The sequence below is a fragment of the Macrobrachium rosenbergii genome, chromosome 2 (assembly GCF_040412425.1).
Source record: "Macrobrachium rosenbergii isolate ZJJX-2024 chromosome 2, ASM4041242v1, whole genome shotgun sequence".
NCBI classification, from domain to species: Eukaryota; Metazoa; Arthropoda; class Malacostraca; order Decapoda; family Palaemonidae; genus Macrobrachium; species Macrobrachium rosenbergii.
Genome location: NC_089742.1, coordinates 35,596,038 through 35,618,012, shown reverse-complemented (window position 1 = coordinate 35,618,012; position 21,975 = coordinate 35,596,038). Strand labels below are relative to the sequence as shown.

At 36.2% G+C, this 21,975-nt stretch overlaps 1 protein-coding gene across 1 annotated transcript in view; it reads left to right on the top strand.

Moving 5' to 3' along the window:
- Nucleotides 1-20,633, top strand: part of LOC136842794 (transient-receptor-potential-like protein) — a 236,741-nt gene extending 216,108 nt beyond the window's left edge. Inside the window, exons 15-20 of the mRNA XM_067110640.1 lie at nt 5,906-6,160; nt 6,529-6,682; nt 8,410-8,651; nt 9,143-9,292; nt 16,453-16,594; nt 16,629-20,633. Of these exons, the coding sequence (XP_066966741.1) occupies nt 5,906-6,160; nt 6,529-6,682; nt 8,410-8,651; nt 9,143-9,292; nt 16,453-16,594; nt 16,629-17,082 (1,397 nt within the window). The 3' untranslated portion in view covers nt 17,083-20,633. The remainder of the gene's footprint in view (nt 1-5,905; nt 6,161-6,528; nt 6,683-8,409; nt 8,652-9,142; nt 9,293-16,452; nt 16,595-16,628) is intronic.
- The last annotated feature ends 1,342 nt before the right edge of the window (nt 20,634-21,975 follow it).

The following is a 21,975-nucleotide window of genomic DNA, read 5'->3' as shown; positions in this document are numbered from 1 at the left end:
AGAACTTCCCTTTGCCTTTGATTATATATATATATTTCTCTTTAATGTTGCTTGCTTACTGACTGCTTGCCTTGTTTGCCTCCATTGTATGTCATGTGTTGTTAACCGTATCTTGTTATAAAGCTTCTTTATCGTTTCTTCTTTTAAGGAATCGACATAAGTAAGTATGATTAACAGTTTCAGACAATTGTACACTTACACACACACATATACACACATCACACACACACATTTCACTAGAATAAGTTCAAAGCAGGTACAAAGTTGCATCATTCTCATCTGCCGATATTTTGTGCCTCATTTTCAGAATCGAAACACAAGAAGTTTGAGAAAATTCTCAGACTTTTGCGTCTACGCAGTAACGGCTAAAAAAAAAAAATACATCAGCTTCTAAGCACAAGATCAAGAACGTCCTATGTCTTTGAGAAGACCGTAGTTTGTTTTAAATATATTACTTCATTATTGCATAACTCTGACGTCACATCTCTCTACTGAATGCTTCTGTTGATACCTGTCAGTAGTACTTTCCTGATCTTATATTTACTTTTAATGTTTAGGAACGATATCTCTGAAAAACCTCAAGAACGATCACAGTTCCTCTAAATGAGAGGAGCCATTAGGCATTTGGATGCTACTCACAGATGTCGTTGCAAATGGAAACAAGTACTTCTGATGACTTTCCGGGCCCAGGATTCGTCCAAGAACTCTTTACATTCTTCCCCCGACTTGAATTTTCTCTCTCTCCCTCTCTCTCTCTCTCTCTCTCTCTCTCTCTCTCTCTCTCTCTCTATATATATATATATATATATATATATATATATATATATATATATATATATATATATATATATATATATATATATATATATAATTATATAGTTCTATGTCCTTCTTGTTCCCTCGTCCTTTAAGAGGCTAGACGAGAATGATGCATACCTTGTGTCTGCTTTGGTCTGTAAATAAGTTATTTTTCCACATAACTAAGTAACTATGTATTTAAACCTGTGTGTAATAAAGTAAAAGCAAATGTATAACTTAATCTGAGAAAGGACGTAATTAAAATCGCAATAGATGGATGTTCTGTCTGTGTATATGAGTCTCATCTTAATGACAACAGAGTTACAGTTAGAAGATGTGACATGAAAATCACTTACTCAGATGCTGACACTACTTAGAAAGAATGCTGTTCCGTTTTTCAAGATTTATAGATGACGCGCAAGTGTATGGATACTTGAAGTTTAAACTTTTAAATTTTGAATTTTAAATACGTAGCATTTCGAATAAGTAATAAAGCACGTTGTGTGTTTTATATCCGATATTTAAGACTGTTTATTTTATATCCGAAATTTAAGTCTTGGTGTATTTTATATCCGATACTTAAGACTTTGTGTATTTTATATCCGATATTTAAGACCTTCTGTATTTTATATCCGATATTTAAGACTTTGTGTATTTTATATCCGATATTTAAGACTTTCTTTATTTTATATCCGATATTTAAGACTTTGTGTATTTTATATCCGATATTTAAGACTTTCTGTATTTTATATCCGATATTTAAGACTTTTTTATTTTATATCCGATATTTAAGACTTTGTTTATTTTATATCCGATATTTAAGACTTTGTATATTTTATATCCGATATTTAAGACTTAGTGTATTTTATATCCGATATTTAAGACTTTATTTTATATCCGATATTTAAGACTTTATTTTATATCCGATATTTAAGATTTTGTGTATTTTATATCCGATATTTAAGACTTTGTGTATTTTATATCCTATATGTAAGACTTTGTGTATTTTATAACCTATATTTAAGACTGTGTATTTTATATCCGGTATTTAAGACTGTATTTTATACCCGACATTTAAGACTGCATCGGAGCCTTCCTCAGCGAATTTTCGTGTCTCACACAAGAGATTATTTTGAGTAAATGAAGACAGACAGTTTTTAGTTTACTTGTATAGATGCCTATGAACTCTCGGAAGGAAGTAAATCCCTGTATCCAATACTTTAATTTTGTTTTTCACTGCTAATACACAGTGCATTGCGTTATATGTTAAGATTGAGGTCTTTTGTCTTCGCGTGGGGACGATGCTGATCAGAAAAGAAAAACCTATAAAGCTTACTTAAAGGAGAATAGGGCTTCTTACTAAGCATAAATTTTAGCTTGCTTATATGCTGATTTGCAAAGCAGTGGAGAATATGTTTAAAGTGAGAGTGACATTTGAAGTTCTCATATGTTGAAGTTTGAATATTGTGGAGAATTCGTTTTGAGTCAGTGTTAACTCATTACTTTACTTAAAGTGCATTCAAGCTTTTAATTATACTTTCTATTCTGTTTCTGTGGTAGTGTCTGTGTGTGTATGCGTGTGCCTGTGTGAGATTGTCCATAAAACCTCCTTACATAGCTAGACTGTTCAGCAGCAAAGAGGAAACAATAGCAGCCGGCGAATGAAAAGGGTTTACAAGAAACTGATTGAATTATCTGTTGATTAAGGGACAGAATCGACTTTACAGAAAGGACTGGATGGAATACAAATCCTCCTAGCCAGGGTTATTTTTTTCCTTTCCTTTTTTAAACCGTTTTGAAAGGTAGAGAACGCTGAAATACGAAGTAAAAATAAAGAAGAGATCAAATGGGATAATGCTGTTAATCATAATGTACTTCCACTTATGTAAGAACTGACCAGAAAATCCGTCCGTCCGTTTGCCGAGTCAATTTTTGCATAATAGTCCTAATATAGACGAAGAGAAATACAGGGCTCGGAAGTGATAGGGACAGTAAATTAAAATGAGAATAAATCAGTAAATATTAATATGAATAACATCTAGGAAGTAAGTAAATCGTGGTAGATTATGACAAGGGAAGCATAGTAGCCTGATATTAACCCTTAACACTATCATGATAACGGCGGATGCTGACTCTCTGCCTCAAATATGCACCATAACTTTTAGATTTGAAATGAAATCGATTTTCTAAATCCCTCTCTGCCCACCAGTTCAAAAAGATATTTTAGAAGATATTTCCGTTTTTTGTCAACGTAAACCATCTGGGAATAGGATTTCCCTTGCTTATGCACCCAGATGCATATTACAAAACGCAGGAATAACTCATAAGTAAACAGATATGTAATTCACGTTTGTTTTCATCAGTGGCAGGCATTCCCATCCCCATTGTATATGCTACGGAAACACTTTCCCAAATCAGTATACTCACATACATACCACCTTGACACAAGAATAAATAAGTAAACTTACATACAATTAATTTCATTTCCTTCATACAAGCACACTCATGCATCTACAATGTACATAATATGAAAATGCATAAACCTTATTGTGGTAAGTCAGTGTTAGTAAGCTAACAAACTCTTTATGCCTTCATAACTTTTGTGTCTCTTTTTTGGTAGTTTAGCAAAAGGAAACATTTGTTCAGCTTGTATTATATGTTATTTGTTATTCATACTTTATCTGGGCATTATTTGGGAAAGTAATGGAGTGTTTTACTTTCAAGAGGGTTACATTTCCACAATCATCTCTCCCATTTTTTCGACATAAATGAAATCAATACGTCTTTACACATTTTAATGTTCTGAGGTGTTAGACTAAATTTTTATTCACTCTTTTGAGAATTTCGACATTCAAAAAAAGTAATCTTTCCAACCAAACTACATGTATTTATTTAGAGATTTCAACCACCTTTGTTTTTTTTTTCAGTGAGTGTATTTAATTGTCTTTTGCCCCTATTATTCATTATGAATCACTGATATATGTATAACTTGATAATCTGATAATTAACTAGACTTTGGACTTGGAAACTATATGAAATATTCCCAGAGAACTGGACTTTTTAGAGGAAATCATAATAGTAGAAACTCACTAAGATAGGGAAACGTACTTCAGGTCTTAAATGGTGTCAAATTCCTGAACAGTTTTTATACATTTTTATTGTCCTCAGTAATATGTTTGTTTATAATTCCACAAATTAATTATTGGTGTGTGTGCTCTTACTACTTGCAATTCATCAGACTTGCTTAATGAATCCTAGGAATTTAACAACATGAAATATAATCTTTTCAAATCAGCTACTCTTGAAATTTGTGATATATATACACATATATATATATATATATATATATATATATATATATATATATATATATATATATATATATATATATATATATATAAAAGTGCAGAAACAAAAAAATCAACTTCATAACTGCCTCACCAAATTTTTACTTCATAGAAAATTATTGTCATAGAATGAAAAACGCCATAGGCTTCAAGCCCTGATATGTGGGGTCTTAACGTATAAGAACCATAGAATTACTTTTTCGTTCAGAAAATAACACTCATGATCTGACTGACGAGATAAATGCAAACTATACAGAGAAATCCTGCTGTTTGCTGTCAATAGTCGCTTTTGCACCTAATTACTCTGTCATTGCATTAATCGGTTGTTTAATGATAACTTTTCTTGGGGCTTTTGCAACAACTCTGTAATGTAACTTTTAGGCCACCACAAGAATATAGATGGATCCTTTAAAGCTTCTTTTACAATTTTACCCATCTGGTTCTGAAGAGGGTCAGTGGCAAAGGCTAGAAAACCGTGGAGACAGAGCACCTATATGAAGACTTTGACCAGACAGATGACAGTGGACAGAATTCATTTCACGTCAAGGAAAATCTGACATAATATAAATATATATATATATATATATATATATATATATATATATATATATATATATATATATGTATATATATATACTGTATATATATATATATATATATATATATATATTTATATATATATATATATATATATATATATATATATATATATATATATATATTTATTATATATATATATATATATATATATATATATATATATATATATATATATATATATATATATATATATATATATATATATATATTAGGTAAATCTACTATGAAGTTGGTTTGCTTTCATCCAGTTTTTTTGGGCCAAAAGCTTTGTGTAGCTAAATATTCAGGTAAATCATTGAGACTTGTTTTCATGTTAGCATAAATGAGTACTAAACATCTGATAATGATATGTCATTGTCATAATTAATTCCTTTTGAGAAAAGGGGTAAATCATATTAGTTAGGTTTGCTATCTATAGAGTGATTTAGTAAAAACTGAGGTTCAAAGTAACTTCAAAAAAAATATATGTATTTTTACCTCTCATGATATGGCATTAGCAGGATAAAGTCATGGAAAAATTGATTTATGTAATCATCAGTTCAGTTCACAATCATTTTAATGTACAGATGTCGACTTCACTACAACTTGATAAGTTTCAAAAGCAAGCTTATTAATGTTATCATATACATATATACATATATATATATATATATATATATATATATATATATATATATATATATATATATATATATATATATATATATATAACTAATATATGTATATATATATATATATATTTATACATACATACATATATAATTCTAATATTATATTATATATATATAGTAATTTTAAATACATACATTATATATATAGGTATATTTGTATATATATATATATATATATATGTGTGTGTGTGTGTATAAATATATATATATATTTATATATATATATATATATATATATATATATATATATATATATATATATATATATATATATGAGACCAACTAAAGCATACAAATTTGGTTGTTCACTTATTACCTATAAAAGAGAATAAATCTGCCATATCGTTCGATGCATGAGACGAAGAGAAACGAAGATTCAAAAGATCCAGTAAAAAATATAAAGAAAGACAATCTCCTCACCCCCCAAAAAATCCCTCCCTGTTTAACCCTTGTATTTCTCCCATCGTGGCCCTATTCCTGCGCCCGTAGAGACCACGCTTCGAGCCAAGTGGAGTGTCGTAGTCAAAGCTGTGGATGAGTGCACTGACCCAGGTCGACCTTGCCCGTTCAACCTGATCATCAGCCCTAAAGCCATCTTCTACTGCATGAGGGGACTCAAGAACTGCATCCACTCCCTCTGCTACAGGAGGGGGCGGAGGCGCCCTGACAAGAGGAAGAGCTTCGCCATGGAAAAGGGGGTAATGCGCTCTTCCTTATTTATTCAGCTATTTATTAGTGGCTCTTGTTTTTTATGTGTCAGTTATTGGGTTGCTTTCTTAGTTGTTATTTGCTGGATTCGTTCATGATGTTCTTTGGCTGTCGAAAAACGGGTTCATATACTTCTTCGTCTCTATAACTGTTAATTTACAGTCATATGCAAGCCGTATACAAGTACATGGTGTTCCCAATCGTAAACATGGCTTATTTATGGGTAAATGCAATACAGAAACTCATTTGCATGGTGGTTAAGAAGTGTTCCTTTATTTAGAATATTCATAGGGAAGCATATATATATATATATATATATATATATATATATATATATATATATATATATATATATATATATATATATATATATATATATATATATGTGTGTGGTTTCTCAACAGGGCTGGCACAGGCAGGAGGCTCGGCCAACAAATACACAGAGGTGATGCGTCGCCTCGTCTCGAGGTACATCCACCAGACGAAGAAGCAGCACAGACAAGACGGAGTGAACGAGGACGACCTGTTGGAGATCAAACAGGATATTTCGAGTCTCAGGTAAAATGCAACGAGAACTATTTGAGTCGTTTTTTTTTTTTTTTAGTTTAGTTTTTCTGTTAATGAAAATTATTGTGCCGGCTTTATCTGTCCGTCCGCACTTTTTCTGACCGCCACTTTTATCTGTCCGCATTTCCTGCTCCGCCCCTCAAATCTTAAAACTACAGAGACTGAGGCTGCAAATTGGTATGTTATCATCCACCCCCAATCACATCAAGCGTACCAGATTGCAGCCCTCTAACCCTGCAGGAAGTTTTATTTTATTAAGGTTAAATTTAGCCATGATCATGCGTCTACCAGCGGCGATAGGATAGACCACCACCGGGTCGTGTTTAAAGTTTCATGGGCCGTGGCTCATACAGCATTATACCGAGACCATTGAAAGATGATCTATTTTCAGTGGCCTTGATTGCTCCGCTCGTAGCAGCTGTACAGAAAACTCGGTGCAAGAAGAAACTTCGGCGCAAATTTTACTTGTTTATCTCTAAAGAATGCTTAGATATGTGTTCTCGAAGTTAGTATTTAGGTTCGTTAAGAATTTTAAGAAATCTTTGAAACTGAAAACCAATTAGGTACATATGCTTTTGCTTCAGTTAAGTTTTTACCTGTAATGGATTTTTAAATATGTGTTCACGAACTTTGCTTTTAGGTTTGTTAAGAATTTTTAGGAATTTTTTCAACATCCCTTCAAAAAACTAGAGTCGTTTTTTTGAAAAGTTTTGATCTCTAAAGAATATTTAATGTGTTCACGAACTTAATTTTTAGGTTCGTTAAGAATTTTATAGGAAGTTTTTGGAACTGAAAACCAATTAGGTACATATGCTTTTAAATCTCTTCAGAAAACTGCTTGAGCTTTTTTTTTTTATTTTTATCTCTAAACGTATTTAGATATATCTTCACGAATCTAATTTTTAGGTTCGTTAAGAATTTTTTAGGAAGTTTTAAATTGGAAACCAGTTGGGTACACATGTTTTAACTCTTTTCCACCTTACCGGAAGAGTGCGATAATAGCAATTCAAAGCATCTGTTCTACCCTAACCTGACCTAAGTTAGGGCGCAGGGTCCTACCCAGCATCCCATGTAGTCTGACCCAAGGCCAAGAGAAAGAGGTCTGCTCACTTCCCCCCAAATCCCCCACGTAGGCGGAGCTTTGTCTACCTCCTTATTGCGTCAGCAGGCGAGTTGCCGTAATGAGCAGGTAGCTCTAAGATACGTCATCGCCTACGTAGTTACCCCAGGTGGGAGGCGACTCAGCCCAATTGGGTAAACCTTGCCTCTCTTGGCCTTGGTCTGACCTAGCCCAACCTAACCCAGGGCACGACGTCTTACCAAGTACCCAATACATTTTTGTCGTTTAATCTCTTTCATCCACTCGCACTGTCTGTACCTGGTTAAACATACCCTTTCATTCACACATTACTCAAAATAATTGATTTTATCGGTACCTTTAACAAAAAAAAATCATTTTATTAGTACTTTTAACTAGAATAGTTCATTTTATCGTTACCTTCCATTCTACTGGACACAGTAAGAGTAACTCTTGTCAGTTTCAGTGTCACAACTAGAGCAATTTGTTATACCTGCACACACCCTCACAAAAATCTCTCTCTCTCTCTCTCTCTCTCTCTCTCTCTCTCTCTCTCTCTCTCACACACACACACACAAACACACACACACACACACACACACCATGTGTAATAATTGACACACATCTGCGTATCCGACAGATACGAGCTACGCGAAGACCGCAAGAGGGAGACGGCGAGGGCGTACGGGCAAATGGACTCCATCAAGAAAGACATCCTCCGCCTCCTGAAGCAGAGCGGACGCGGCAGCGGGCGGGGCGGAGGCGGGGGCGCCAAGGAAACCGAAATAGGCGCCGTAGGAGACACCTCCGGCAACCCCATAGTCCTTACGACGACTCCAGCGCCGTGCCCAGCGTGCGCCCAGCAAGCAGCGACTGCTTCCGGTGATTTTTTGAATTTTTTTTCTCTTTTTTTATAGTTTTGAGATGCTTTTTTTATATCTAAGTCCTTTTTTTATTATTATTAAAAGCTAGTTGGATTATTGTTGACGCTTAAATACCACATTAGAAGGCCTCATTTTTGTCATAGCATACTCGCTACTAACAGTTGTCAATCGCAAGAATTCGTCTGCGATGCCCGCTAAAGTTCCTTTCACCTCTCTGCTTTCTGCGCATGCGTTGGAAAAGGTTACGCAAAAACGAAAAACCTTGGAAAGAAAAGAAATGTTAACCTTTTAAACACTTCAGCCACTAGTCTCTCTCTCTCTCTCTCTCTCTCTCTCTCTCTCTCTCTCTCTCTCTCTCTTTTTTCTTTCTTTACTCTCTTTTGTGTCATCTCATTGACCACGTTTCATTAACCGCTCACGAATTCTCAAGTAGTCCAAAACGGATAATCACCCCCTCCCCCCCTCCTCTTTCTGTGGCATCGCCATCAGCAGTGGCAGCCGTCAGCATGGGCACGCCGGGCATCCTGCAGCAGCACTCCGTGGATCTCGGGATGCTGGGGCGGGAACCGAACACGTCCGCTGTCGATATCACCGTCACGCCCGCTTCTTCCTTGCCTTGCAATCTCACCTATTCACAGGGTGAGTAATGGACGCCTTTCACCGGTCGTCGTCAGTAGCTGGCTGTAAGGAGTGGTAGGGTGTCAGGATGCTGGATCGTGATTGTTGTATACTTTTGTCTTCTTGGATGGCATCTTCCGGTCATCTGTTTGATAAGGAAGAATTTGTCTGCAATTTTGTTTGAGTGAGAGCGAAATACAGTGTCTTGTGTGTGTGTGTGTGTGTGTGTGTGTGTGTGTGTGGAAGTGTGGCTGCGTATATGTGTATATTTGTGTGTAATATGCTGTATATATTGTACTAGTATTTGTATATGCATGTATATTCATGCAGTTGATGTGTGTTTGTGTATGTATATGTATATATATATATATATATATATATATATATATATATATATATATATATATATATATATATATATATATATTAATATGTATATATATTATATGTATATATTTACTGTAGCGTTTATTTCATATTTTGCAAACTCTTCGGAAAATACACTTGACAGCCTCACAGCTAACTTGCATTCATACCATGAACTGAGATTTATTAAGCAAAGAGTTACAAAAGCCAAATTTTTCAAGCAAGACAGAAATATTTTACATTTTTATTGTTTTCATATTGGACTGCAACCATTATTCGTTTAAGTCCACTTAAAGTTATTGTCTGTAACTTGAAGAGATTCATACAATTTTTAAATTTAAATTTAAATTGTTACAGGCAACAAAGTAGGGACGTGGAGTATTGAATGGTCAGTTACAAGTTTCTGCTGACAGTTTTGCAATGCATTCAAAGAAAATTTTTCCCAGGAGCCAAGCACCCTAACTGATGTAACTAACGTCAAATTCTTCAAGATTTTTTCTTTTTATAAAACATCATAAAGAAAACTAGTCAAGCATGCTGTATAGTTATATACATATAAAAAAATGTAGAGCTAGAGAAGCTCTAGAACTTATACTGATAGGAAGACTGTGGGCGGATGACAGGCTACAGATGTGTTGGTTAAGGGAATTGGAGAACCTGAAAGGGTGGTTATGCTAAGTGATTTAAATGCAAATATAGGTGACAGAGGAAGAGACTGTAATGTTGATAGGTATGGAGCCTCGGGAAGAAATGAGGGTGGAGACAACCTCGTGTTTGGGTAAGGGCTTGACAGCTGGGAGTGCTGAGTTTTGGGAGAATATTATTCATAGATTTACTTGGGAAAGGGAAGATGGTAAGAAAAAGAATATGCTAGAATATATGTTAGTAGTGAGTAAATAGAGGAGCAATTTTATGGATGGAACGGGAAGAAGAGGGGTAGCGGGAGGTATATCTGATCATTATTTGATTGAAGCAAAGATTAAGATACACAATAATTCAAGCCAGATAGGAAGTGATACAAATGTGGTAGTAGGTGTAACCAAGACAAGTGAATTTTATAAGAAAGAAGTAAGAAGGCCATACGAGAAGAGCATATCGGTTTGGTTAAAGAACGAGTGACAGAGGGAATTAATGAGTCTGTAAAACTCTGTGGTGAGGTAATACGGAATCTGGGATTATTTGAAAGTATAGAAGGGTAGGATGAGTGGATAATTGCATCAGGTACTGAGATAACGAAACGAGATATTAAGCAAAAAAAAAAAAAAAGCTCATTTGAGGCAGTGTTGCATGACAGAAAGGGAGCTCATGTGTAGGTATAGGAGAGGAGAGAGAAAAACAGAGCAAATAATATAAAAAAAACTGGATAAAAGGAGTGGAGGAAAGAACTCCAAGAGAACGTGTAACTATTCCTAAGAAAATGGATATCAGAATAAAGATGGCACTGTAGAGACGTTGTCTGAAATGAATGAAGTCATGGCTCGATGGAGTGAGTACTCTGAAGATTCCCTATAGGTGGAAGACTCAAGAAAGATAACCGAATGAAGCAGGGGTGGAAAGAGTTATGTGGAAGGAAGAGAGGAAGACTTAGGAAGAGCCTAATAGATATTGTAAAAAAGGGGAGTGGAAAGGAAGGGTCCCAACATCTAGGAAGCGTGAGTGCTAGTGTTTTTATGGGGACTGACATGCTACTGATGAGCCTTCTTTTTAGGTGTACGAAGCTATTAATGTTGTATAATATATCTGCAAAGGGATTCATCCATGATTCAGCATTGTAGGTATGAATGTAGCAATTATATTGTCTTTTATTTTCACACACACAAACATACTATATATATATATATATATATATATATATATATATATATATATATATATATATATATATATATATATATATGTATATATATTATGTATATTAATACCTATATATATATATATATATATATATATATATATATATATATATATATATATATATATATGTAACTTGATAAATAGAAAATATGCCAGAGGTATTAGTGTGTTTGGCGGAATGAAGAGGAATTTTAAATTTGTAGTCTCCAGTTACAATACCTATTATTAATGTACAAAGCATCCTAAATTCATACTTATCGTAGTTATATTGAAACCATGCAAACCTCGTGTTGTCATTGATGACAGCCTCCTTAGAAGATTTCCACTCTTATCACAACTACGGTTTCCTTAAATAGTGACACTCTGAAGCGCACCCCTGCATGCCTCTCCTTGAGAATTTTCCATACTGAAATAATCAAGGAGGCTCTTATCAAAATGATCAGTTATCTCAGTTATCTTGGAAAATCTTCGTATTCCAGAGTCATCAACGGAACTCGTCAAAATGATCAAATATCAAGATTATCTATGGACACGTTCAGATTGCAAATTTGCAGATTAACAAAGAGAATTATATATAATTTCGCGAGGAGACTCATGGTGACAATATAACTGCGATATTACGTAAAACCCAAGAGAAGTTTTGAACATTTAGTTCTATATTTCAACCTGAATTTGTGACAGCTACGCAAGAGCAAAAATAGAATACGAAGAAAAATATAGCAATTGAAAATTTATTATGTTACTGTACAGTAGAAAGATATTTGGCGTATCCGGTTTTTAACAGAAACCTTTAACAAATATTTGTTAGTGGTTTTGTGGGAGCTGTGGGTTTTGAAAAGAGATCACAGATTATTATCTCAAAGAGTGGGAAGGATTCGTGATTTTATTTGGGATTGCGAAATCTGATTTGCTGTATTTTCCACTAACATGTCCTTTGAAATGGCAAGAGACCTAAAGTGTTTTGGTGACACTGCTCTGAAATTTTAAGGTAGATCGAAATGCTAGTACACTATTTTAGTTCATAATTCAGTTACAAGTTAATTGAGAATTCACGAAAACCACCCTTCAGATGTTACCAGTTGGATAACTTTAGTTCTTTCCCAGACAGATGTTGAGGCAGATAATGACTTTGAATATAGATGAGTTATGAAATTCGTGTTAACTTTCGAATACCTGAAGTTCTAAAGAATTTATTTAGCGTGTCTCGAATTATCTTACGTTTACACACGTTCGTCGCTTGTTTTATTTGTTCCGCTTTGCTTCCATAACTGATAAATTGAGCTGGAGAATGATTACTCTACAATTCTGATGATACTATTAAAATCAGTTAATTTATTCTCGAACACAGTTCCTAAACAGAAGAAAGAAGAGCCGTAAGAGTTCCTACGTGAACTGCTTTGCACGAAGAGTGGTCGGCGCTTACCCAAATTGATATTGACGGTGTAGCTTTAATGCGGTATGTCACCTAGTTTTTCTCTTTCCCCCCTTTTCATTTCACGAAGCTAAAGAATAAGATAGTAGCAGTTGGTCTTGCGCAATGACTTATGCAGGAGCGTCGCCTCACACGAGAAGATGCGAAAGTGTGCAAAAGTGAATTTTTAAATACGTCGCCTGGACCTCGACTGGGTTTATTCATTTGATCTCTTTTGATGCGGAGGCCAGTAACACGGGCAGCCTAGTTCCCTTATCAAGCTCAGTGCCAAGTAAGACAAGAAAGAGATTAATTGTTGTTGCTCATGATGTAGGTTGAGCTGGGATATACATAAATATACTGTGTATATATGTGTATATATGATATATATATATATATATATATATATATACATATATACATACATACTTACATACATACATACACACATACATATCAGTCCGGGCTCTTGTTCCCGGAATATCGATGTGTCAGTGTTTAATTTGCCCGGTCAAGACCCAAAGAAGGTGCTGCAGGTCTCCAAAAATAAAAAATAAAAAATGGCAGAAAAAGTGGAACTTCCCTTCCAAAAGAAGTGATCCATGGACCACTTGTAAAACAGGATGGTATATAAGGGTCAGGAAAAACGGAGTCAGAAAGGAAAATCCGAATTCGAGCCAAACGGGACAGAGATCGGTGGCTTTAACTTTTTCCAAGTTTTGCGCGTAAATAAAAATTACTCTTAATTCTTCTAGTTCACGACGCCTGTAGTAAAGAATGGGTAACTCATTGTTTAACATTTGTTCAAAAATAATATTTAAGTTCTGTGTATAAGTTTAATAAGAATTATAGAGGCTCGTAAATTTTACTGGCGATGAGAAGCGAAGCTGATGTTTTAACCCTAGCGAATGTAAATAAAAGCTCAGTTTCTTCAGTAACCTTCTCTCCCTGTGTTAGCATTAGATATCTTAAGAACAGGATTATGATTTTTCCCTCATCTTTATTTTACATGTTGATACCGAAAATCGTCCAAAAAGTGAGCTCAATTTCTTTTTTTTTTTTTTTTTTTTTAATGTGTCCTCTTAATGGCCATGTTCTTGAGACGAAAACACCTTCAAGTTCCTTTACAGAATGGCTTCCGGCGTAGCGAAACATAAACGTTATGGAATGGATTTCGCCACACGAAATTCGGCGCCCCTACGTCTTGTGTTCTCGATAAGATATTAAGCGCGCCATTTATATATATTGCACGGTTGCATGCACAGTAGCTTCAAATTAATGGAAGTTAATTAGACATTTGGATGAATTATCACAGCTCGGCTGTTCTCTTCCTCATGAACTTCATTACCTTCGTATTACGCCATCGACCACGGACGCCTTCCCCTTCGTCATATTCTTAGAAGCTCGGTTTGAAGTTTAATTCGATGAGGGTGATTCATTAATCACCTTTTGGTCAATTTATCTTTGCATGAGGCGGCCCTCTCACACAGCTCGGCCTCAACCAGGACAGAACAGCCGAGCTGGACACGGATGTTGGAATGTTTTCGTTTGTCCCGTCTTCCGAGTTTATTCCTGGAGATCCCTCGCCGTCGGCCTTCGCAAGGTCTAGACCTCAGGCCTTCATATGGTGGACAGGCGTGAAGTGTGACCGATTATATGATCTAATGTCGCTGAGACCTTCGCTGACCGATTTAGGCTTCATCTCTGCAGGTGTAGAGATGAAGCCTAAACATCCTGTATCTATAGACGTTTGTCAGGTTCCCAGTGTTGATTGTTTCACCTCTTGAGAGTGACGCATAAAAATTCAGTAGATGTGGAGTCCAGAAAAAAAAAAAGAGAATTTAGGAAGGGAAAAAAAAGCGCATAACATACAGCAACTTAGCAAATTAAAACACTTTAGCATAGACCATTGTTTTTCTTTAAAGCCACGATGGGTGTTCTGTCTCTACAAAGTCTGCTTCTACCCTGCGGTACGTATACCCCTACCTACCCACTAAACCCCCTTGCCCCCCCCCCTCTATCCCTGCATTCATCTACTTCACAAGTCCTGCTGGCAAACATTCGAGTTTCTCTTTAGCCCTGTGCAAATGAAGAACTATCGCTTTCAGACAGTGTACTCCAGTGTATGTTGTGACGTCATGATCTCTTGTCACTAGCCTTCCACTCTTATTTAGATTAGACTCGCCTCAAAGAGACATGACGTTGTCTGCCATTTGCCGCTTTCTTTATCCTCCTTGGTTTTGTTTACAGAGTACAGTTTATTATCCATCGCTTGTTCTCACACCTCTCTCTCTCTCTCTCTTTCTCTCTCTCTTCTCGTCCTCCGGACTGGGAAGCTCTCTCTCTCTCTCTCTCTCTCTCTCTCTCTCTCTCTCTCTCTCTCTCTCTCTCTCTCTCTCTCTCTCTCTCTCTTTTGGATGACCCGTTCCACACACTTTGTTCTCAGCCACTTTGTTCTGAAACCTTTCAAGAGAAGCATTTGCTAGTTGCTGTGTACGATGCTGAGAGAAATGATTTTTACATAGAGAGTCTTAACCAGTTTCTTGACCTGTGAGTTTATTTACGTGTTTTGTCTAGCATTTTGCATCACTTAGAAGCCAAAAAGTTTATTCAATTTATAGAATCCCTGGCTCATGCAACACAGGAAATGCAGTTGATCCTTTTTCCCCCCTTCCATATTTTCTATTAGCAAAAGAAAGTGACGATGTTTAGATGGCCATTTGCCTGCGCATAAACTGGTTTTCAAAAGAAACCGCTGTAATTGTGATCAAGCAGCAAGTTCATAGTGCATTTTTATCCAGACAGAATTTGTTGAGCTTCATGGCAATCTTCCTACAGTGAATACGTAGACGATTGAATTTTTTATTATAGTGCATCAGTATGACAGATTATTTTAACGGTTAAGTTATTGTAATGATTAAATGTATTGTTGATTCACTGGTAATACTATTAATTCTCATAAGACATGCAAGTCAGATAAGTTGGATAACGTGTCAAGTATTATTGAACATGTGGTACTTAATATAACAACTGCAACCAGTTGATTCCCATAGTTAGTAAAATCTTCAGTCTAAAACAACATAGTGTTTCCTTTTGAGCTGTTAGTATATAAATGTAAGTGAGATGCTCAAACTTCATCTCAGTTACCGAGAAAAATGTTAGTCAAAGTTGTCAGTGCTAAAATCCTACTTGTATTCAATAGAAACTGACAACAGTGCTATCATTCCTTTGAAGGGCCTCCCTGATATCAAGAAAATACCAGATTTCTCTAGACAACCAGTTTTACTAGAATGAAAATTTCATTTTTTTTTCTTTATGCAGCATTAATGATGCACATTCAGTTCTGTTTATATACCTTCAGCATTGCCAAAGGTTATAAGTTTTCTATACAATGATTTATTACTCTAATAAGACTTACAAAATACCAGTGTTTTATGACTGATATTTTTCCTTATACATAGTGAAAGGATCATGTAATACCTAATATATTTTTTCTATTGCATATATATTGAGGACGCTGTGCTGATAGTTATACTGTTCATCCTTGCAGGAAATTTGACTGGCTGCCTGCTCGCGCCGCAAGAGATGGACTATCTGCGGAAGGAGATAGTCAGCAGCCTTCGTAATGAACTTCGTGATATGCTGCGTGATGCTTTAGCAAGGGCTCTTACTCCTACCACTACCATGGCTTCACGTACTACTCGACCCCCTCCCATTTCTCCTCAGTGTACTACTCCTTGGACAACCATCGCCTGTGGCTTCCCACCAGTACCCTTTGGTAGCCTCACCACAGGGAAAGAGGCCCTCGTCACCTCCAAGTGTCCCACAGCACTTGTCCTACCAGGCACCCTCTGGGGCTCAGTTCCAGAGCTCATCTCCTACAGCTGAGTTGGCACCAACTCCGTATTTGAGAGTGTCATCCAAAGCTAGCTCTGAAGCACTTGACTCAAGGACAAGTCCCGCACCCCACCAGTCATCGCCCAAGTCAAGTCCGGTCCCATCTTCTTCTCCGAGATCAAGTCCAATTCCTCAGCCTAACCAGAGGCCTAGTTCCAGTTGTGGCCAAGTTCCCAGATCCCACGGAAGCCCACAAGTGACTCCCTCAAGTGCCAGCCAAGTTCTTCTCCGCCCTCCGAGTGAGTCCGACCGCATGACCACACACATGTACACGCAGCTCTGAAGTTTGTTTGGCACAGATGTACAGGTGCACGTTTCAATTTTCGATTCCTGGTGCTTTTGCCCTTGAAGCATAGGCAAAACCTGCTATGACGGAATGCCAGGCGCCAGTCAGAATCACTGAGTTTTTGCAAGTACAGTGTGACTGGTCGAGGTAGTCCCAGATTCTGCTATTAACGCCAGCACTTTGGATGGATGGTCTTTTGCAAGATGAGCTGGGCTTGGTTAACATGGGTTGGCCCCCATGGTATTGTCCCATGCCAGCTGCACTGTTGCAGGAATCATTTTTTGGTGACCTGAAGAGTTGTAAGTAATTTCAGTATTTAAGGCAGCTAGCTCTTCTCGACAAGGTAGAAGAGAGCCTAGTAACATCAGTCTTAGACTTACTGCATCAGGAAGTCAACAGTACCCCCAAGTACTTTGCGTAAATGCAGTATACCTTTTTTAAATACACTGACATAGATGACATCCAGCTTTAAGGATGTTACAAGGAGTCTCCCAGACTCAGACGATGACGATGGACGTAAATAAATGTTTTGTTACAGGAGAGATGTCGGTCTTTGGGTAAGCTGTTATCTTTACAGAACTGTTGCACTTTCTACGTGAATACGCCTGGTCAAGGAAGGTCAACAGAAATGGTCGCTGGAAGAAATGCTCAGAAACTGCTAAAATAAAGGAGAGACTGGAATTTGAGAAGGTGCCTGTTAGTGAAGATTATTTTACGTTACACACGACGAATGTCATGTACCGGAGAAAAAGTTTTTGCTGGCATCACTCGGCGGTGAGAACTGAAAGTTTTCAATTACCAGAACCTGTGTTCCTTAGGGCAAGGAATCAAAGAACATACTCACTTTAAAACACATTTCTTACACTGTTGATAGTCAGTTTGCAATAATAGGAAAGAATATTGTTTTTATTTCATATTTATTACATAGTGCTCATAGAATACTTTTAAGACTGCGAAAGCCAACTGTCAGTTGAGGGATGAAACAAATTTCCTATTTTAACGTACTTTTAATCTATTGCTGTCTTAGAAAGATCAGTCTAGAGACATAGAAACTTACTAAACAAAGCAGTGTATAGAAAACGGAGTTAGCTGTGAAATTTTAAATGAAGCCTTCTGCGACGTATATACATATATATATAAGCAGTTTTGCAATGTACAGAAGTTGAAGCTGTCTGTCATGAGCTGGAAGTTATGTATCACGACCCAAGAAACTCAGCTAGTTAGGATGCAGATGGTGTTTTAGACTGTTAATCTTCTCTGTTTGTTTTGTTTAATCTGTTTTTCTTTTATTCATCTGATTCACAAGTCTGCGACTGACGACATTAACTGCAAAAATCGAGGAGAGGCATAGATTAATCATACTCTCGTCCGAAGTCTTTGTTGACCCGCATTAATCTTTTGTATGAACGACCCTTGGATTCAACAACGCCATTTGTTACCATGTCAGCCAGTCACAGACAGTCTTGAGATCTATTCGCACCTACTCACTGACAGACTTAAACACCAGTGATCTCCATTTAACCTAAAGGATACTCTGCTCAGATTTATACAAGGCTTGTTTTTTTTTTTGTGGGATCCCAAATAACCTACCAGCCATAGACAGGACCAGTTTGTCAGCGTTCTTCACCCAGCTACAACTTCAGCCGAAGCCGTTTTGTGCCCTCGTCTAATCTGCTGACCAACAAATGCCCCCCCACGACTTCATACGTGGGCCCTTTGTGATTATCTGGCATCTGAAAGTTTTTTGTCTGGTCATCTGAGACTTATCAAGTATGTAAACAAAACACAGAATCACAAGCAAACACAAAACGGAAAGGATTCGCCAGGCTGTGTGAGCAAAGAGCCTCTTGTAGCAAAGGAGATCACGAGTGCTGTTCGCACCGTTCTCTACAAAGGAAGATTCCTTTTTTTTTTTTTTTTTTTGTGAACTGCAGTATTTGGAGGACTCCCATCAGTACATGTGATACCTTATGGACTCGTTTCCTTGAAATATCTGGACACCAAATGTAGTTCTTCTTCTATTTTTCTAAAACCAGTGGAGTTTCCCTCTGTTGTTTTAGCCGTAAAGACACTTAACTCTTCGAGGAGTGAACACGATGGACGGTTGAGGAGATGTGAAGAAGGTTATAAAAAAAACAAGAAGCATAATCTTTCCATATGTATTATCTGCTTTGGCTTAAAGAAATAGTTAACATAACTTTCCGTACTGAACCTGTTTATAATAGATAGTGTTAAATACTAGTATATTCTTTGTACTATTATAGCTTTTCAATTAAGCTGCTGATTGAAATAAATTACCGACAATGATTTGATATTTGATAAAAAAAAAAAAAGGCTGCTATGCACTGCAAGGATATAGACAGACACAGGAGGTGTAGGTTTCTTTTGTAGGAGAAGTTGGAGGAGGAGGAGGAGGAGGAGGAGGAGGAGGAAGAGAAGGAGGAGGAGAAGTTGAGGAATCATAGTTTTTAGAGTGATGAAGAAGTACACTCGACAGAAATTATATGATTTATGCTGTTGATTTTAATTATTGTTGTATATCTTGTATTAGCATGTAAGAAATGTTGATATAGAGAAATGATGGTTTATATTAAAAAAAAAAGTTTAACCATAAATGCTATGGGCTTTGCTATAACGGTAATTGTAAGTGTTAGATGTATAAATATTAGGCTTAGCATTGTTTGAAGTTTATTTTATTATAGATTTGAAATGGACCATGCTCATTGGTCATGATTTTTTTTCCTTTTGCATTATTGATGAACTGCAATTGTTACTGCCCACTTCACCACTGATCATTTGCTTGCTCTCCCAACAAACGTCATTTCCACCAGATTCGAATTCCTGTATTATCCTCGCCTTTCATTTAATTTAACTTCCGACACTGCTTTTCCAAATTTCAGCGAATGTTGTTAAAATATTAGAAATGTCATTAAGTTGATTTTTACGTCTGAATGATACTCTGGAGTTCATTTTGATTCAGGTTCTGGTCATTCAGTGTAACAGCTCATTCTTACAATTCCTTTTATTTTTATTAAGCAAAAAATCTCTCAGAGACTACGTAAGTGTAATCAGTAATGACATTATGTGACCCCATTTTACCTGTGTAATACTGTATTCTTCTGTACTTTAAAGTGTTGAGAGTCGTTTACTGCATCTTTACTTCAGATATGTTTGGTTTTGAAAGCTTCAGAGAAATTTTGTAGCTATGTTTTGTATACAGGGAAAAGATGAGAACGATGTAATACCCATCATGATAAAATATGACAGCAGTTGAAGTGTTGCAAAATTTAATATAAAATTTAAGAATGTGTGAAAAATGGGCCCTTCATTCATTAAGACTTTGTGATGATTTTTTTTTTATAAAAGAATGATTGTCACCAGCTGATACCCTGACTGCTTACTGAAATGATCACTGAATTTCCCATTGTTTTGTAAATTGTGTGATTATTAATCTTCATTGGTGTATGAAATTGTTACCATTATGCTTTTGTTAATTTGTCATATTTGCAGTCTTGGTTTATGTTGCTTTTCATGGGAGATTTTCCATTACATTCCAGAAGAATATATATATATATATATATATATATATATATATATATATATATATATATATATATATATATATATATATATATATATATATATATATATATATATATATAAATAAATAAATATATATACACACACACTCATACATACATGCACACACAAAAGAGCAGCCTGGATCAGTGAATCTTTGTGGGAATGCGTTTACAAGAAACCACTCATATTTTTAGCGAAAGCGTCATGTTCTTGGTGAAATTTTGTTATAACTTACTCCTGGTCAATACTCGTAGAGACTTGTTGCTCTTGGGAAATCCGAGTAGCAGCTTCTTACTTCTGGTGAATTGATGTTCGGAAATTCATGTTTCTACTGAGTTTCCTTTGGAGCTTCTTACTGTTGGTGGATTATTGTTCGAGTCCCGTGCCCTCAGTGAATTATGGCTTGAGGCTTCTTAACCCTGCTAAATCTTGGTTGGGGCTTCTAACTCCAGAGCTTCTAGCTCCTGATAAATTGTGGTTGGAGACTCTAACTCTTGGTAGATTTTGGTTGGAGCTTCTAAATCCTGGTAAATTTTGGTTGGAGCCTCAGACTCTTGGTAGATTCTGGTTGGAGCTTCTAACTCTTCGTAAATTTTAGTTGGGACTTCTTACTCCTGGTAAATTTTGGTTGGAGCTTCTAACTCTTGGTAAATTTTGGTTTGGGCTTCTAACTCCTAGTAAATTTGGTTGGAGCCTCTAACTCTTGGTAGATTTTTGTTGGAGCCTCTAACTCCTGGTAAATTTTGGTTGGAGCTTCTAACTCCTGGTAAATTATGGTTGGAGCTTCTTACTCTTGGTAAATTTTGGTTGGAGCTTCTAACTCCTGGTAAAGTTTGGTTGGAGCCTCTTCTCTTGGAAAATTTTGGTTGGAGCTTCTTACTCTTGGTAAATTTTGGTTGGAGCTTCTAACTCTTGGAAAATTTTGGTTGGGGCTTCTACAGTAACTCCTAGTAAATTCTGGTTGGAGCTCCTTACTCTTGGTAAATTTTGGTTAGGGCTATACTTGCTTCTGGTAGATTATGTTGGAACGTCTTATTCCTGAGAAATCTCGGTTCGTACTTTTAGCCCTTAGTAAATTTTGGTTGGAGATACTAATGGCACCTGAGGACTTTTAAATCTTTTGCTACAGGGCCCGGTAGTGCATCCCTGTGTACAGAAGGCTGTTAAGCTTTTTAAAAATTCAGCAATTGATGACTTAAAAGTTTTGTTCCGTTGGCCTTGAATTTTGTTCTTTTTTAACATGGAGAATTATCAGACAGTTCCTAGGCTGCAATGCTAGCGAGAGTAAAATGATATTTATTAATATAT